Source organism: Bos indicus, chromosome 5 (assembly GCF_029378745.1).
Source record: "Bos indicus isolate NIAB-ARS_2022 breed Sahiwal x Tharparkar chromosome 5, NIAB-ARS_B.indTharparkar_mat_pri_1.0, whole genome shotgun sequence".
Taxonomy (NCBI): Eukaryota; Metazoa; Chordata; class Mammalia; order Artiodactyla; family Bovidae; genus Bos; species Bos indicus.
Genome location: NC_091764.1, coordinates 107,081,155 through 107,096,058, shown reverse-complemented (window position 1 = coordinate 107,096,058; position 14,904 = coordinate 107,081,155). Strand labels below are relative to the sequence as shown.

Sequence of the window (14,904 nt, the reverse complement as noted above, 5' to 3'; positions counted from 1 at the left end):
CTATACATACATGTATAGGTCTATTCATCCATCCATCCATCTATTCATTCATCCATCCATCCATACATACATCTATTCATCCATCCATCCACCTGTCTATCCATCCCTCCCTCCCTCCATCCATCTACCCACCCATCTATTCATTCATGGAATGTGTCTGTAGTATCCAGGCATGTTCTGGGCCTCATGATGGGAGTGAAACGGCTGAGCTGTGAGCCTGGCCTGGAGGTGCTGGTGTTTTCATGGGGGTGGGCAGCGCGTCTACACAGAGGGCTGGGCAGGGATGCTCAGCCCTGGTGCAAAAGGTCACCCCAGGGAAGGCTGTCCCGCATGCGGGGGAAATGGTGGCCACGGTGGGGGACACGGGCAGTGGCTGTCCCTGGGCTCTAAGCAAGTTGGGGGCATGGAGCTCAAGAGGGAGGTTGGTTCAGGGGAGGTTATGGCTTCACCTCCAGAGAACTGGGATGCTACGTGAAAAATACATTAGGACATGAGGCGGAAACATATATTAAAACTACAAATCAACGTGGTTTCAACTGAAGACGGGAAAATGCCATGGGGGTATTGGCTAATTACAGTAGACTTGATCAATGAGGCCATAGCCTGCTGGTCTCAGTCTGCCTGTTACACATCTGTTGGATGGGCCCAGGGTGGTGAGGAAGATGCTGGCTCTGAAGGGTCTCTCTGAAGGGTGAGCCTGGAGGAGGGAGATCCGTGGGCCCTGCTAAGGGGAGGCACTGCTCTACGCTGAAGTCACCAGCAAATGCAAGGGTTTGCCCACAGCTGGAAGTGGGTTCATTTGGAGCTCAAGTGGAAAATACCTGGAAGTGCCCTTGGTTGGGGGTGGGGCAGGAGGCAGGGAGGCTCAGTGGTCAGGGTGGCCCCTGGATGCCTGCCAGGCTTGGCTGGTATAGTGAGGTGCCTGGTGTCTTTGGGTTGGGAGTTTGGCTGGGTCCTGGTTTCCGAGTCACCCTGCCTTCTCCTGGAGGTTCTTCTAGCTGTGGACTTGCCTCTAGCTGGTGGGGGTCTGAGACAACACGTTGCTTTGGGGAGGAAATGTCCCCAAATGCCGTCAGCAGTGGCCTTTGGGGGGCAGGGATGGGGGTGTGGGTTTGAGGGGAAGATGCAGGGCTTGGGTCCCAGCTACTGGCAGCTTGGGGTCAGGGCTGCCCTGCTGTTGGCTGCAGGCCCTACCCGCGTCTTCCCTGGGGCAAGGTGATCTAGGGCGGGAAGTGAAAGGGAAGCGGGGGTGGGAGTCGGGGAGCAGCTCCCCCTCCCAGGCAGGCTCTGGGGAGCTGGCACGGCACGTCAGAGACTGGACGCCTGAAGCCAGAGATGATGACCAGCGCCTAGAGGTTTTGAGCTTCTGAGGTTTCTTTCCCACATGGGGACCCTTCCCCCAGGAGGGGCATGAGGATGCCCCGGGGCCCACTCTCAGCGTCAGTGGGGTGGGGGGAGCTGCAGTGTCATCCCTTGCTACCTCGGATGCTGGCGTTTCTTGCATCAAGTGCACGGCCTAGTACCCTGAGGACCTTCCCAGGCCTGAGGCTGGTGGGGGGGGGGGGCGTCTCCAGCACAGAGTGTCTGGTGGCTCTGGGGGTCCCAATGCCTACCTCCTTACCAGTAGTGAGCTGGCAGCTGCGAGGTCTCCTGTTATTCATTCCAGGGTCTGGCTTGTAGGTCCTTAAATCTTGAGCGTGGAGAGCATGAATTTCCATGGGGTGATTAATGAAAGAAAAATTGAGCCGGCAGCACAGAAAGTGACCGGGTTGAAGAGAGTCAGTGACAAGTTGGATGGTCTCCCTGCCTCCCTGCCAATCCAGAGCTCTGACCCGGCTGGGGGCGCCACCTGGTGGTTGCGAGGATGGTAGCACCCAGTCCCTGGCTGAGCCGAGTGGACGCACCCCGTTAAAGGTGGGGGCTCTGGGCCTGGTGTGCCCACCCCTCAGAGCCTTGGCCCTGTCCATCTGGGGCTGCTGCGGGACATGGGGCCAGGGTGGCTCTCCATGGCGCGGGGACCCAGCAGCCGCTCTGGTCACCCGACTCCATCGCTGCAGCTCTGGGTGGGGCATCTGGTTTAGGGGCGCTTCCCAAGTGACTCAGTAGGTAAAGAATCCATCTGCAGTGCAGGAGACACAGGAAAAGCAGGTTCAATCCCTGGGTAGGGAAAATCCCCTGGGGGAGGGCAGGGCAACCCACTCCAGTATTCTTGCCTGGAGAATCCTATGGGCAGAGGAGCCTGGCGGGATGCAGTCCATGGGGTCTCAATGAGTTGGACACGACTGAGCAGAAGCACACTGGTTTAGTGATGGTGGGAAAAGCCCAACTTCCTTTGTCATGCCCCGTCTGGACCACCTTCCTGTCTCTCCATTTATCAAAATCCTGCTCATTCGTCAAAGCCCAGCAAGCCCTTCCAGCTGCATCTTGAGTGGGAGCATCTCTCCACACTCCTGCACAGCGCCCTGCCCTGTCACCTGGTCACTGCGGTGGCCTGACGGCTCGCCTGCCCCCTTTGCCCTCCGATGGCCTGCGGTCCGCACAACAGCCAGAGTGACCTACTGAAATCCCAGATCACATCCCTGACCTGCTCCCGGCTCGCCATCTCACCGAGAACAGGTGCTGTGAGGGCCCGCCCATTGGTCCCCACCACTGTCACCTCGCTCCCCCCTCCCCTGCCCCCCAGCTGGCCAGGCTCACCCCCAGTCAGGGCTTTTCACCTGCTGTCTCCTCTGGAACTTCCTTCCCCATTATTCATGTGGTTGACTGCTCCTCTTCTGGTGCCTAGTTGCTCAGTCGTGTCCAACTCCTTTGCGACCCCGTGGACTGCAGCCCGCCAGGCTCTTCTGTCCATGGGATTCTCCAGGCAAGAATACTGGAATGGGTTGCCATGCCCTCCTCCAGGGGATCTTCCCAACCCAGGGATCGGACTCCCATCTCCTGCATCTCCTACACTGGCAGATGAGTTCTTTATCACTGGAAAGTCCCTCCTTTCGTGGGTCCCTCCTCAAATGACACTTTTCGAGAGGCCTCCCTGACCGCCCCCCACCCCGCCCCGACCCCCGTTACTTTCTGACTCTTTCTCATCCTGACTTCTTTTTCTTCACGGCACCTGGACTTTTGTCTTCTGTCCTCCCTTCCCCAGGGTGTCTCCCTGAGCTCAGGGCAGGGCCTGGCTTTCCTGAGCGGCGACGCCATTCCGGTTTGTGGAACAGATTAGAGAGGAAGTGTGTCTCCTCCAGGAGCCTCTGGCCCTGCCTGGCTTCCTGCTCTCCGCCTGCACATGGCTGCCCGGCCTTCACGGCCACGTGTTTGCTCCCTGGAGGCTTCTTCTGAGCGTCGCAGCCTGGTACCTGGCTCATGAAATGTCACCCAGAGGCCAGCACCTGGCCCTGTCATCCTCTCCACAGGGCTTCTTTCTTTTAAATTCTCACAGTGGTCCCGAAGAGGCGGGCAGCGTCGCATTCTCCACCTGCCCGGTCCACATGTCTGCGGGGCTGCCCCTCCACCTGGCACCTGGGCTCTGAGCCCTTCACCTGTTCCCCGAGCATACAGTCTGGGAAGCTGTGCTTCCCTGGCTCCCATCTGGCCCCAGTAGAGGCCCCGGGAAGACAGTTCCCTAACACCAGCACCACTGTGCTAACAACTGTGTTCTGTTGTTTAATTGCTCAGTCGTATCCAACTCTGCAGCCTCTGTAGGAGCCTCCGTAGCTCACCAGGCTCCTCTGTCCATGGGTTTCTTCAGCCAAGAATACTGGAGTGGGTTGCCATGCCCTCCTGCAGGGGATCTTTCCAACCCAGGGACAGAACCCGCATCTCCTATGTCTCCTGCTTTGGCAGGTGGATTCTTTACGCCAGAGCCACCAGGGAAGCCTGTGGCTATAGGTCCTCAGTAAATACCTGGTGATTGCTGGACTCAGGCTCCGCGGGGGTGGAGGAGGGAGTGTCAGTTTATGGAGCAGAAGACAGGCCGCTGTGGAGACTGCATCTTTGCAGGCATCGCAGCCCCAGGGGAGCCGTGCAGCAGAGCTGGGTGCAGCTGCCAGCTTCCTGAGGGTGTGTGGGGAGTGGTGGGCTCCTGCACAGCGGTACCCGCCAGCCCCTTAGCCAGGCCAGGGAGCACCTTCCTATTTCCAGCTCTGTGGAATTTTTCTTCCCACTCCTGAGGACTGTGGGCAAGTGCCCCTTCCCATCAGGGCAGCAGGACACAGTCGCCGCAGAGTCTGGCTCTGAGGAACGGGGTTCTGAGGTTCTCTCCCAAAGCCCTCACTTGCTTCCATGGCCACCGTGGCCCCACCCCAGCCTGTCTCCTTCCTGAGCTCCAGGCCCTCCTCCGCCCAGTGGGACGCCGGCAGCCCTGCCTGTGCAGCGGGGACCTTCCGCGTTTGTCACGTGCTTTCCCTGTGCCCTGTTTAATCTGTTTTCATTGAAGTGACCTACAGGGGTCATGAGGCTGGTGTCATCCCGTTTGCCAGATGAGGAGACTGAGACACGGAGAGGCTGGGGGCTTTGTGCAGGTCACACCCCCGGTGTAGTTCGGGCCATGTGGTACCCGCTCCGTGTCTCACGGTTGGGGCCGGGGATGGGGTGGGGTGGGGGTGGGGATGGTGGGGGCGGGACCGGCAGTCTTCTGAGTCCCATGGAGATGGATTTGGGCTAACGGGCTTTCCTTTCTCTCCAGCTCTGTGGCTGTGGGCTGCTTGGAGTGGGCATTTGGCTGTCCGTGTCGCAAGGCAACTTTGCCACCTTCTCCCCCAGCTTCCCCTCGCTGTCAGCAGCCAACCTGGTCATCGCCATAGGCACCATCGTCATGGTGACGGGCTTCCTTGGCTGCCTGGGGGCCATCAAGGAGAACAGGTGCCTCCTCCTCAGTGTAAGTTGGACCCCCCAGCCCCCTAGGCCCCAAGTCCCCCAGCTCCCCAGCACCCCAGCCCTCTGAACACTGGGGCCGCTGAGCCCACTGGGTGTATAGCCTGAGCTTCTAGAATGACCACGCCCCTCTTCCTCATGATTGGCTACCCCTGGCCTAGGTGCCCCTCCCACTCCTTGATTGACTGTCAGGCTTTATCTCCCTCCCCTGCCCACATGGGATCCTCAAGAGTGGTGGCCCCTCCCTACCTGGGAAGCCTGCCCCCTGCCATCGTGTTTGCACCCCGTCCCAGTCCATGACCACTTGCCCATGCCTGAACCTTCTCATTCCAGTTCTTCATCGTCCTGTTGATCATCCTCCTGGCGGAGCTGATCTTAATTATCCTCTTCTTTGTCTACATGGACAAGGTAAGTCTTCCAGGAGGGGAGGGGGTGTATGGAGTATCATTGCCCTTGGAGTTGGGTCAGGGAATCTGGAGGAAAAGCACCGACAAGTTGTATCTCTGAGGAGAGGAGAGCTTTTGGTGGGGGCAGCAGGGGGCTCATCTGCTTGTGTTGTCTTAGGAAGTGTGTGTGTGTGTGTGTGTTGCTCACTCGTGTCTGACACTTTGCGACCCCATGGACTGTAGCGTGCCAGGCTCCTCTGTCCATAGGATTTCCCAGGCAAGATGACTGGAGTGGGTTGCCATTTGCTACTCCAGGGGATCTTCCTGACTCAGGGATTAACTTGCATGTCTTAGGATGTAGACCCTCTAGTTACCCAGGGATGCCCTAACCCTAGCCCTGACTGGGGAGTGCCACTGAGCTCCCCATCACTGGGAGCATTCAAGCATGGCTGTGCTGACCACTTGGAGAAGGGTCAAGTTCTCCAAGAACTTGAGAAGCTCCAAATTCTTGAAGTTGTCCAACTTATTGAAGTTCTTCTCCAAGAAGAACTTCTCCACGAACTTGAAGTTATTCTCCAAGAACTTGAAAAGTTCACATTTTAGGCCAGAAACCCTGTGCCCCAAGTTCCCAGGCTGAAATATGGAAAAGTTCATATTTCAGGCCAGAAACCCTGCACAGAACTCACTGGGTGGCTGGGCTGGGCGCTAGGGAGGGTAACCCAGAGGTAACATGGTGAAATTTTCCAGGGGATACTGCATAGGGCTCAGCATCAAGGGAGCTGTGCTTCCTTTTCCAGAGGCCTTTGGGGATAGGCAGGTGATCTCATGGATTTCCCTTGTGGTTCAGCTGGTAAAGAGTCGGCCTGCAGAGTGGGAGACTTGAGTTCAATCCCTGGGTTAGGAAGATCCCCTGGAGAAGAAAAGGGTACCCACTCCAGTATTCTGGCCTAGAGAACTCTATGGACTGTATAGTCCATGGGGGTCACAAAGAGTTGTACATGACTGAGCAAAAATGACTTTCACTCACTCACTTCAGCTGATCTCAGGCTGCACTGGGGGTTCAGGAGGTTAAGAAGGACTAACCCCTCACCAGGCTGGACAGTTCTCCACCCAGTTGGGGAACTTCCTCTGGGACCACCAAGAATGACTGGCCAAGCGTGCAGACTTAGGGCTCAGGGGCTCTTCTTGTTCATGGTAACCAGAACCATGTAACCATCTGCCCCTTGGGTCCTGAAGGAGTCTCCCAGGCCACACCAAGAGGGAGAGTCACTATGAGGGTTAGAAGCAGTGATTCCTTTGCATCTGTATAAAGGAGGCACTAATAATACTGAGAGATGCCTGCGGGCCAGCCCTGTTCTTGGTCTTCATGGCAATCATTCCTTTAATTCTCACAACTGTCTCCGAGGTGGATGTTATGTGCCAGTGTTACAGACAAGGCAGAGGTGGGAGAGGGTAAGCAACTTGCTGGCAAGGGGTGGCCCCACACTCTGGACGGCGGCTCTGCGCCCTGCAGTTCCCAGGGTGTGTTCCCACAGGGCCAGCATGTAGGGTGGGATGTCATGGGCCAGGGAGCAACATGTCCTGTGGGGGGCATGTCCTGGGAACAGGGGAGTTGTGGGGGGGCCTTGTGCTGTCTCCACCTCTGAGGGTCCCTGCTCCTTCCTGAAATGCTCGGCTCTCACGGGGGTCACCTCCGGCCCCCAGCAGGCCTCCCCCATGAGTCTGTGGGGCCGGCACTCGCAGCTGACCTGGGCGACCTGGGGAGAGGGGCAGCCTCCTGGTCCCCCCCCACCAACCTGAGTCTGCCCTCGCCCGACAGGTGAATGAGAATGCCAAGAAGGACTTGAAGGAGGGCCTGCTGCTGTACAACTCAGAGAACAACGTGGGGCTGAAGAACGCCTGGAACATCATCCAGGCAGAGGTGAGGGCTGGGGGCAGGGACAGGTGTGGGTGGAAGGCGGGGCCTGGGCCTCAGACTCCACGTCCCAGCCTGGGCTGGGCCACCAGCTTTCTGGGTCAGACATGGTGCTCTGGGCGGCAGCTGCAGTGGGGTGGCGGGGTGGGTGGTGGGCTGCGCAGGGGCCTGGATGTGGCTAGCAGCCATCCGAGGGGCTGGGAGCTGGGAATCAAGATGGGCAATCAGGAGGCACCTCCTCCGTCCCATCCTTTCTGAAGCTTCGGCACGAATGACAGTGTTTTAGCAACAGGTCTGCCTCCCTGGTTGTGACTCAGGAAACCCTGTTCTAAGAGGAAACATGTCCGTGTAGCCTGGGGAGGGGCTGCCATCACGAAGCCAAGAGCTGGGGGCAGACCAGCAGAGGGCTGAGTGCTCTGCCCAGTGCCCAGTGCCCAGCGTCCCGCTCAGAGAGCAGGCAGCCGGCCTCCAGGAGGGAGATATCATTCCGTCCCCTGGGCCTAGCTGGGGCCCAGAGAAGGGACAAGCAAGCTGGACTCTGGGTGCCCGCTCCCGTGGGGCTGGGCGGCAGGGAAAGGCCCGAGCTGGACCCGTCAGACGGCCCCCCGCCGCCCCTCCCCGCAGATGCACTGCTGCGGCGTCACCGACTACAAAGACTGGTTCTCGGTGCTGGGGGAGAACACGGTTCCCGACCGCTGCTGCATGGAGAACTCCCAGGGCTGCGGACAAAACAACACCACCCTCGTGTGGAAAACGGTGAGGCTGGGCACCCCGGGGGCCCCTGGGTGGACAGTCTGGGTGGGGGCGGGGGTGGCCCAGGACACCAAGGAGGTGGCTTAATGTGGGGTGGGGGACAGCACACAGGCCTGAAGCCAAAAGGCAGTGGCGAGTGAGCGTCTGGGCCCACGTCTCAGGGAGTCAGAGTCGGGTAGGAATGGCTCTGGGGCTGTGCAGTGGGGCCTTGTGGACAGAACCGGGGTGGGGGCGGGGTCCAAAGGGAAGTGAGCTGGGGGCTGGGCAGGAGCGTCTTCGGTTCACCCCAGCACCTGAAGCTGTGGTCCTCACTCCCCAGGGCTGCTACGAGAAGGTCACACAGTGGTTTGCTGACAATAAGCACGTGCTCGGCACGGTGGGGATGTGCCTTCTAATCACGCAGGTAAGGGGGGTCGTCCTGCCAGCGGGGTGGAGGGGATAGCCTGAGGGAGACCCCTGCCTGCAGGGCCTGCGCGCCCCGCCCCCCCTACCCCGCCAGGGCCTGCCCAAGCCTCCTCTCATCCCCCTGAGCCCTGGGCCTGTGCTGGCCTTTCAGGAACGGCCGGCTGGGACAGGCCTGTCCCCCCCAGGCACAGGGACCTTTTTTACTTTGTGAACCAACCGTGTGGCATCAGTGTGAGCAAGGCCCAGGGGCAGCCTCCTCGGGGTCCGTCCCGCCCCAGCGCCTGTGAGAGTGTCTCGTCGCCGGGCGTGCGGCTTGGTTTCTGTGCCTTTGTTTCCACGTCTGTGTAGTGGGCTTGATCATGGGTCACTTCTTAGCACTAGGTGAGTCTGATACCCGCAACATCAGGCCGGGAGGGCGCTCAGGAAGGGCTGGCTGCCCTCCTTGGTCTGCGTTTTGTGGGTGGCTGTGCTGCACGGCCCAGCGTGGGTGATGGAGAAGAATGCCAAGGAGACCCTCAGCCCCCTCCTGGATGAGGAGGCTGACGTGGTGGGAACAGGAGACCCCCCCCATCTTTCTGGGGATTGGGGGCTCCCTCCTCGCCCAGTTGTGTGTAACTGCTACCCCTGATGAGCCCCGACCCCTGACCAGTGGGTCCACAGAGAGACAGACGTCCTGCTCGAAGTGCCTTTTCTTCCCTAAACCCTGGGGCCTGTGGTTTAGACTGAGTCTGCTCGTCGAAGAGACTTCGAGCTTGGTGGATGAACCACTGTGCCCACTCAGGACTCTGACGGGAGGCAGGCCTGTGGGAGAAGGCTGTGTGGTTCCGAGTGGGGCTCAGGTCAGGGTGGCCCGTGGCAAGGCCTGGAGCAGGGCGCTGGGGCTGGGCTGGGTCCAGCCCCCAGCCTCCAGGGCCACCGCAGACCTTGAGTGTGAGAGCCATGGAGGCAGTGAGTGTCCCCAGCCAGCGGGTCCGTGCTGTGTGCTGCTGCCTGAAGGGTAGGCAGGCTGCCCCCCTGCTCCTCCAGTGCATCAGGACCCAGGGGGTACAGGGACACAGATGGCCATCAACATCCTCCCGAGGCAGCAGCTGTGAGTCGCCGTGCTGTGGGCCCTGGGACTCTGCTCAGTGTTCCTGCCGCCTCCCCACCGACTCCCCAGCTCCTCGGCCCCCTGCCATTTAGGGCCAGGCCCCCGTCCCCGTGCTCTGAAACAGCAGGTTTCTGGGCCTCGCAGCTGGGTGACATCCAGCCTGGACAGTCCGAGGGGCCAAGCTCCCCACGTGCAGCCCGCCTTAGCTCTGTTTTGCCCTCGCGCCCCCCTGTCTGCATGATGGGAGGGGCTCCCCTCCGGGTGCTGGGTGCCCCCTGGGCCCCCGTCTCAGGCCCCTGGGCCCCATGTCTTTCAGATTCTGGGCATGGCCTTCTCCATGACCCTCTTCCAGCACATCCACCGGACTGGGAAGAAGTACGACGCCTGAGCGGCTGGCCGAGTGCCCCGGCCCCCGCAGACACTGTGCGAGGCAAGAGGCCTTCAGCTCTGTGTCGCCTGCACCTCCAGACTGCTGACCCCTGCATCCCCGCCCTGGCCTGCCTTCCCGGCCACCTGCCAAAGCCTTGTCGGTGGGCAGAGGCCGGGGGCGGGGGAGGAAATGCAGAGACCTTGGGGGTGCTGGGGCGCCCAGATTCCTGTGTATTTGCCAAAGAAGACAGGGTGGGTGGGTGGGGGGCGTGCTCCAGGAGCCCCCAGCACTGATGCGTTCCTGCCCTGTCTTTTTTCCTCAGCTGACACTTTGTCCCCCGCATGGCATGGGGTGGGGGTGGGGGCGCTCAGGGCTGCCTTCTGGTGGAGAGACTGCCCAGTAGCGGCCCCGGTGCCCCCCAGCCACCCAGAAGGTGGGGCGCACTGGCAGGGGGCCAGCTGACCGTCTCCAGGCCGGGCTGGGCTGTGAGAGCGTCTCACCCAGGCATTTTATACCTTACAGTGTAACTTTTTTTTATTTTATTTTACTCTGATTATGATTATTCAGGAATACTATCTCTCAGATAAGTTTAGGGTTAGCTTTCTGATTTATAACTTTGTACTGCGTTGATTTCTGTAACGGTTTGGTTTTCTTTCTGCTGGTGGGGGACGGGAAGGGACAGGGCACGTCCGTTCGTCTGGTTTCTATCAGGACAGACCGCTGGGCACACTCAGGAGGCTGCGGCCAGGATGCACTGAGGGAGGGGGGAGCCTGGGGGAAGGCGGCAGGGGAGACGGCGGGGGGGTGGGAGGCACGGGATGGAAGCAAGACGCAGGGCAAGGGGGTCTTCTGGGAGCTAGGGGTGCTTTGCCAGGAACGAGGCGGAGCAGGCGTGGGTCCTTACACGTCTCCGATGAGCAGTTCTTTTTCCTTCTTCCTCCTGCCTGCCCTTTGTGGGCTGGGAGGCTCCCCTTCCACCCCTTGCGGGGGATTCCCGCGACAGGTTCTGCAAACCCGTTATTTCACAGACATTCCTGCTAGAAACTCTCAGACAAATACCTCTCTAGTTCAGATGCTGCTCACTCTCTCACATTGCTTCTGGAAGGGGAAGCAGTCCTTCCGTGGAGCTGCTCAGACGTGACAGAGGACCCGCGACCTCCAGAGGGGAGGGAGTGGGGAGCCATGATGGTCCAGCCGGAGTCACTGCCGGGAGGGAGGGAGGTGGGGTGGGGATGTCCACCTGGCTGCCAGGACCCTCAGCTCCTTGCTCGGGGTTCACTGATGCTGTGGTGGCTGGCAATCTTGTCCTCTGTGACCCCAAGGGAAAGCAGAGAAAACTTGAGGAAACCCAGAGGGATCCTATTACGGTGGCCCCAGGACAAAGCAACCTGAGTCAGGGACTGGAGGTGGACAGCTGAGGGGCGTCTGGCCGCAGCCAGGTGCCCCCACCAGGGCTCACGCTGGTCTAAGCAATTTGTGCAGTTGAAATATAAGTTAAGAATCCGTAGGGCTGAGCTTGGAAAGGTTCCTCACCAGCTAGCACTTCCCCAGACAGGCCTCACCTGGGCGCTGCCTTTGTCCTGCGCCGTTTGGCTGGGCGCCCCAATCTGCCAAGGGGCGCCCCCCGCTTTGTCTCCTCCCCAGCCTGTGTATCCAAGAGCTGACACCCAGCCAGCACCCCCTTCTCCCCTTAAGCATAAGATGGTTGGGACCAGCAGTGCAGAACTTTGTGTGTTTAAGGGTCGTGCTTCTGGGTGGTGGGGAGCGGAGAAAAGGGTGGTCTCGGTGAGCTGGGTGGAGCAGAGACCGCCTCCTGGGACAGGAGTGGGGGTGCCTGTGGGCAAGCTTGTGGGCGGGATTTGGGTGGAGGATAGGCCGGTGCACACATGACTGGCCCTCCCCACCCTCTGGGCCTGACTTCTTGGAAAGGAGCTTCAGTGGCTCCCCTGGGAACCCAGGTCTGTGGAGCCCAGAATAGATGTACACCCTGCCCCCTCGCGGCACTCTCAGCAAACGAGCATTTGAGTGGCACATTGGGACTGCTGCATAATGAGTTTGTTTTGGGGGGGGTTGTTTATGCCTATCAATGCAATTTTAAAGTTGTGTTAAAATCAACAGCAAAAGCCTAGCACCTTGGGGGTGATTGGGTCTCCCTGGAATCTCATGTTTCTGGAGCTTCGGGGGTGCCCTCCGGCCCTGGGGCCCTTGCCTCAGTCTCCCTTCTCCTGCCAGCCACCCCGCCTCGTCCATCTGTCTGCAGAGCCTTATCCACAGTTCCCCAAACTGCCTTCTTGCCTGGCCCTGTGCTTGGCTGATCGGTCACTTGGCCACGTCCGCTCGGGGCGGCAGGCTCTTGTGAACTGGGGGAGAGCCCTTCTGTGACCCTTTTTCCGTCGTGCAGAGCAGTTCCCCTGCTGCACAGAAGGCATGCTGCATGCTGTCAGTGATGGGGCTCGGCATCTTCTTGGTGTCTTCCGACTCTGGGCTCACGCCAGAGCTACCTGAGTGAGTGAGTCCCCTCCCTGGCAGCTCCCTGCCCAGGTCAGAGTCAGTTCCAGGGGGTCTGATGCAGGCAGGTTAGAGTGGACTCCGAAGGCCAAGGTTCTGCAGCCTTTAGGGGCATGCCTGCCTCCACCCAGCCTTTCTCTGCAGCCAGGTGGGTGCAGGGCAGGTGGGCGAGCAGGGCTGAGCACCGCCCCAAGGGGCAGCAGCTGGTGCGACCCCCCACCCCCAGCTCCCCGCCTGCCACCAGTGTGAGCCTCTCACTCTGGCAAGGCTGCTGACCACCCCCACCCCCACCCCTCTGAGACCCTCAAACAGGTGTTCTGGTTTGACTCGCACCCGTTGGCCGTCCCTCCTTGCTCTGGTGGCCAAAGCATGGTCCAGGTGGATGGAAAGGAGGTCCCCGCCTCTCCGGCCCCTGCCCACCACTGGTGGAGGTGCTAACAGCAGGGACCCGGCCAGACAGAGCAGGGAGGCGCCCTGCAGGGCCGGCCTCTGGTGTGCCCGTCCTCCCATCCTCCCCTCCACCGCCGTGTGGCGGGCTCCAGGATACGTCCCCGCCTCCCTCCTGACCGGGCCCCCCATTGAGGGCGAGGCCGGGGCTCCTGCCTACACCCCGTCCACCGAGGCGACATGGCCAAGCGGGTCCTGCGGGCTGGTTTCAGCGCACTTTCCTGCTTGCGATGCCGCATCTGTATGCTTCCTTCATCCTGGTCCTGGCTGTGGAACGCCATGTTTTTAGCATGTTTTTAAATAAAAGCTGGTAACATGTCAAAAGCACACTCAAGCTGTCTCTTTGTGGCGTTCCCGAGCCCCCTGAGCTGTGACTGTGGCCTCTCGCATGAGGCAGTTGGTGTGAGGGACCAGCCTGCCTTGTCCACGCTGAGCCCAGGGCAGGGGGCTCTCCTCCCCTCCTCGGGCCCTGGCTACAGATCTGTAGGTGGTGGCCTGCCTCTCTGGGGACTGAACAGTCCTCACGCCAGCCTCGCCTGGTCAGTGGATGCAGGCTCCATCAGGGGCCAGCTTGAGTGGTCTGAGCAGCCGCATGAGAGACCAGCTCCCAGCTCAGTGTCTGTCACCCACCACTGATGGCCCGTCCTGTGGGCTGGGTTCATACCTGTGTGTGGGAGCAGTCCTGGAGCAAGTCATCCATGGCCCCATGGGGCAGGGCTGTCAGGGTTAAGCACCTACGATGTTCCTGGGGTTCTTGTGGGCCTGATGTCTCGCCCGGAACTGAGGGGACCTCACACTGTGACCTGGCCCTGGGACATACCCATCAGCGTGAGATGCTCATCGGTGGTGGGGAGAGGGGGACCCTGGAACCTCGAGAGCCCTGATCTGCTGGCTGCAGTGGGATGCTCGCCGGCTCCCCGGCTGGGGCTCTGGTTTGTGGTTTTCCTCTGCCGTCACTGTCACGGTGACAAGGCACAGAAGAGAGGCGGGTTGATGGGCTGGGAGGGAAGGAAGGGAGGGTGCAGCTCGGGGTCTCCTCGAATCCCTCCTCGGGGGAAGGCCAGGCTGGCACGACTTGTCCTGAGCACCCACCTTGGGGACCCTTCCTGTGGCTGCTGTGTTCCGAAGCCCCTGAGGCTTTGCTGAGGATTGGGGGGTCTGAGGTGACCCCCTCAAAGGTCCAGCCAGAGTGGGAGCCCCTGAAAGCCTACCCAGGGATGGTTACCAGAGGGCCTTAAGGCTGAAGGGCCAGTGACCCCGAGTCATCCACTGAGGACCAGCCAAGTCATAAGAGCGTGGTGGGGCTGCTCCCCCTTCCCGTCCTGCTCTCACTCCTGCCCCCAGCCCATGGATGCCCCAAGGGGATGCCCACCCAGCCCCTGTGCTATCCACTCCTGGGAGCAGAGTGCAGCTGGCCAGCTGCCCCGGAGCATCCTGGCTGCAGTGTGAGTGCTGGGCACCTGTCAACTGAGCTAAGCAACGTGAACACATGGTGCCCTGGCCGGGCAGGGACCACAGCCTGTGAGCTGGTGGGAGAGCTTGAACTCTGCTCTTACAGAGCAGAGGGAGCCCCTGGGAGGTTTGAAGTCTGGTGTGATGAGCGCCAGCCTGCTGGCTGCAGCGTGACAACCAAGGGAGGTATACCAGCAGGATGCGGGGAAAGTGAGAGGGACCCCATGGGAGGACTGACAAGCCGTGGTGATGGACCAGAGTCTGGGGGGGAGAAGGAACCTTCCTGCCTTCCCTCCTGGCCATCGTGAGTGCCTCTCTCAACAGGAGAGGGCTCCTGGAACCGAACGAAGGCTTCATGGGTCTCATGTACAGGGAGGAGAGGGCTGTGGGCTGTAACTAAATCTCGTTTGGTTGATGCTGATTCACAGCTCCTGAAATGCCTTTGTGTGCTCTGTAGATCCCTCCTGACCACAGCTGTTTTATTGGCTGTCACTGAGCCTGAGTTTTCAGCCTTAGTGAGGCACCACGTCTGGGTGGTCTGGGTGGGAAGAGCTCCGGTTGCAGGGCTGGAGCCTGGGTTCGGCTCCCACTCTGCATGTGGCTGGTGTCCACATGAGCACTGGGTTCTCACTGAACATGCCTTGGTTTTGTCATCTGCAAAATGAAGATAATACCATTTTGAAGAGTTAAATCCTCAGGATTTAATTCGTGA

The 14,904-nt window shown here is 60.2% G+C and overlaps 1 protein-coding gene across 2 annotated transcripts in view; it reads left to right on the top strand.

Moving 5' to 3' along the window:
* Nucleotides 1-13,067, top strand: part of TSPAN9 (tetraspanin 9) — a 192,877-nt gene extending 179,810 nt beyond the window's left edge. For both annotated transcript variants that reach the window (XM_019961689.2, XM_019961690.2), the window contains 6 exons: nucleotides 4,679-4,870; nucleotides 5,200-5,274; nucleotides 7,072-7,173; nucleotides 7,792-7,923; nucleotides 8,240-8,323; nucleotides 9,732-13,067. In XM_019961689.2, the coding sequence (XP_019817248.2) occupies nucleotides 4,679-4,870; nucleotides 5,200-5,274; nucleotides 7,072-7,173; nucleotides 7,792-7,923; nucleotides 8,240-8,323; nucleotides 9,732-9,803 (657 nt within the window). In that variant the 3' untranslated portion in view covers nucleotides 9,804-13,067. The remainder of the gene's footprint in view (nucleotides 1-4,678; nucleotides 4,871-5,199; nucleotides 5,275-7,071; nucleotides 7,174-7,791; nucleotides 7,924-8,239; nucleotides 8,324-9,731) is intronic.
* Nucleotides 13,068-14,904: the final 1,837 nt, after the last annotated feature.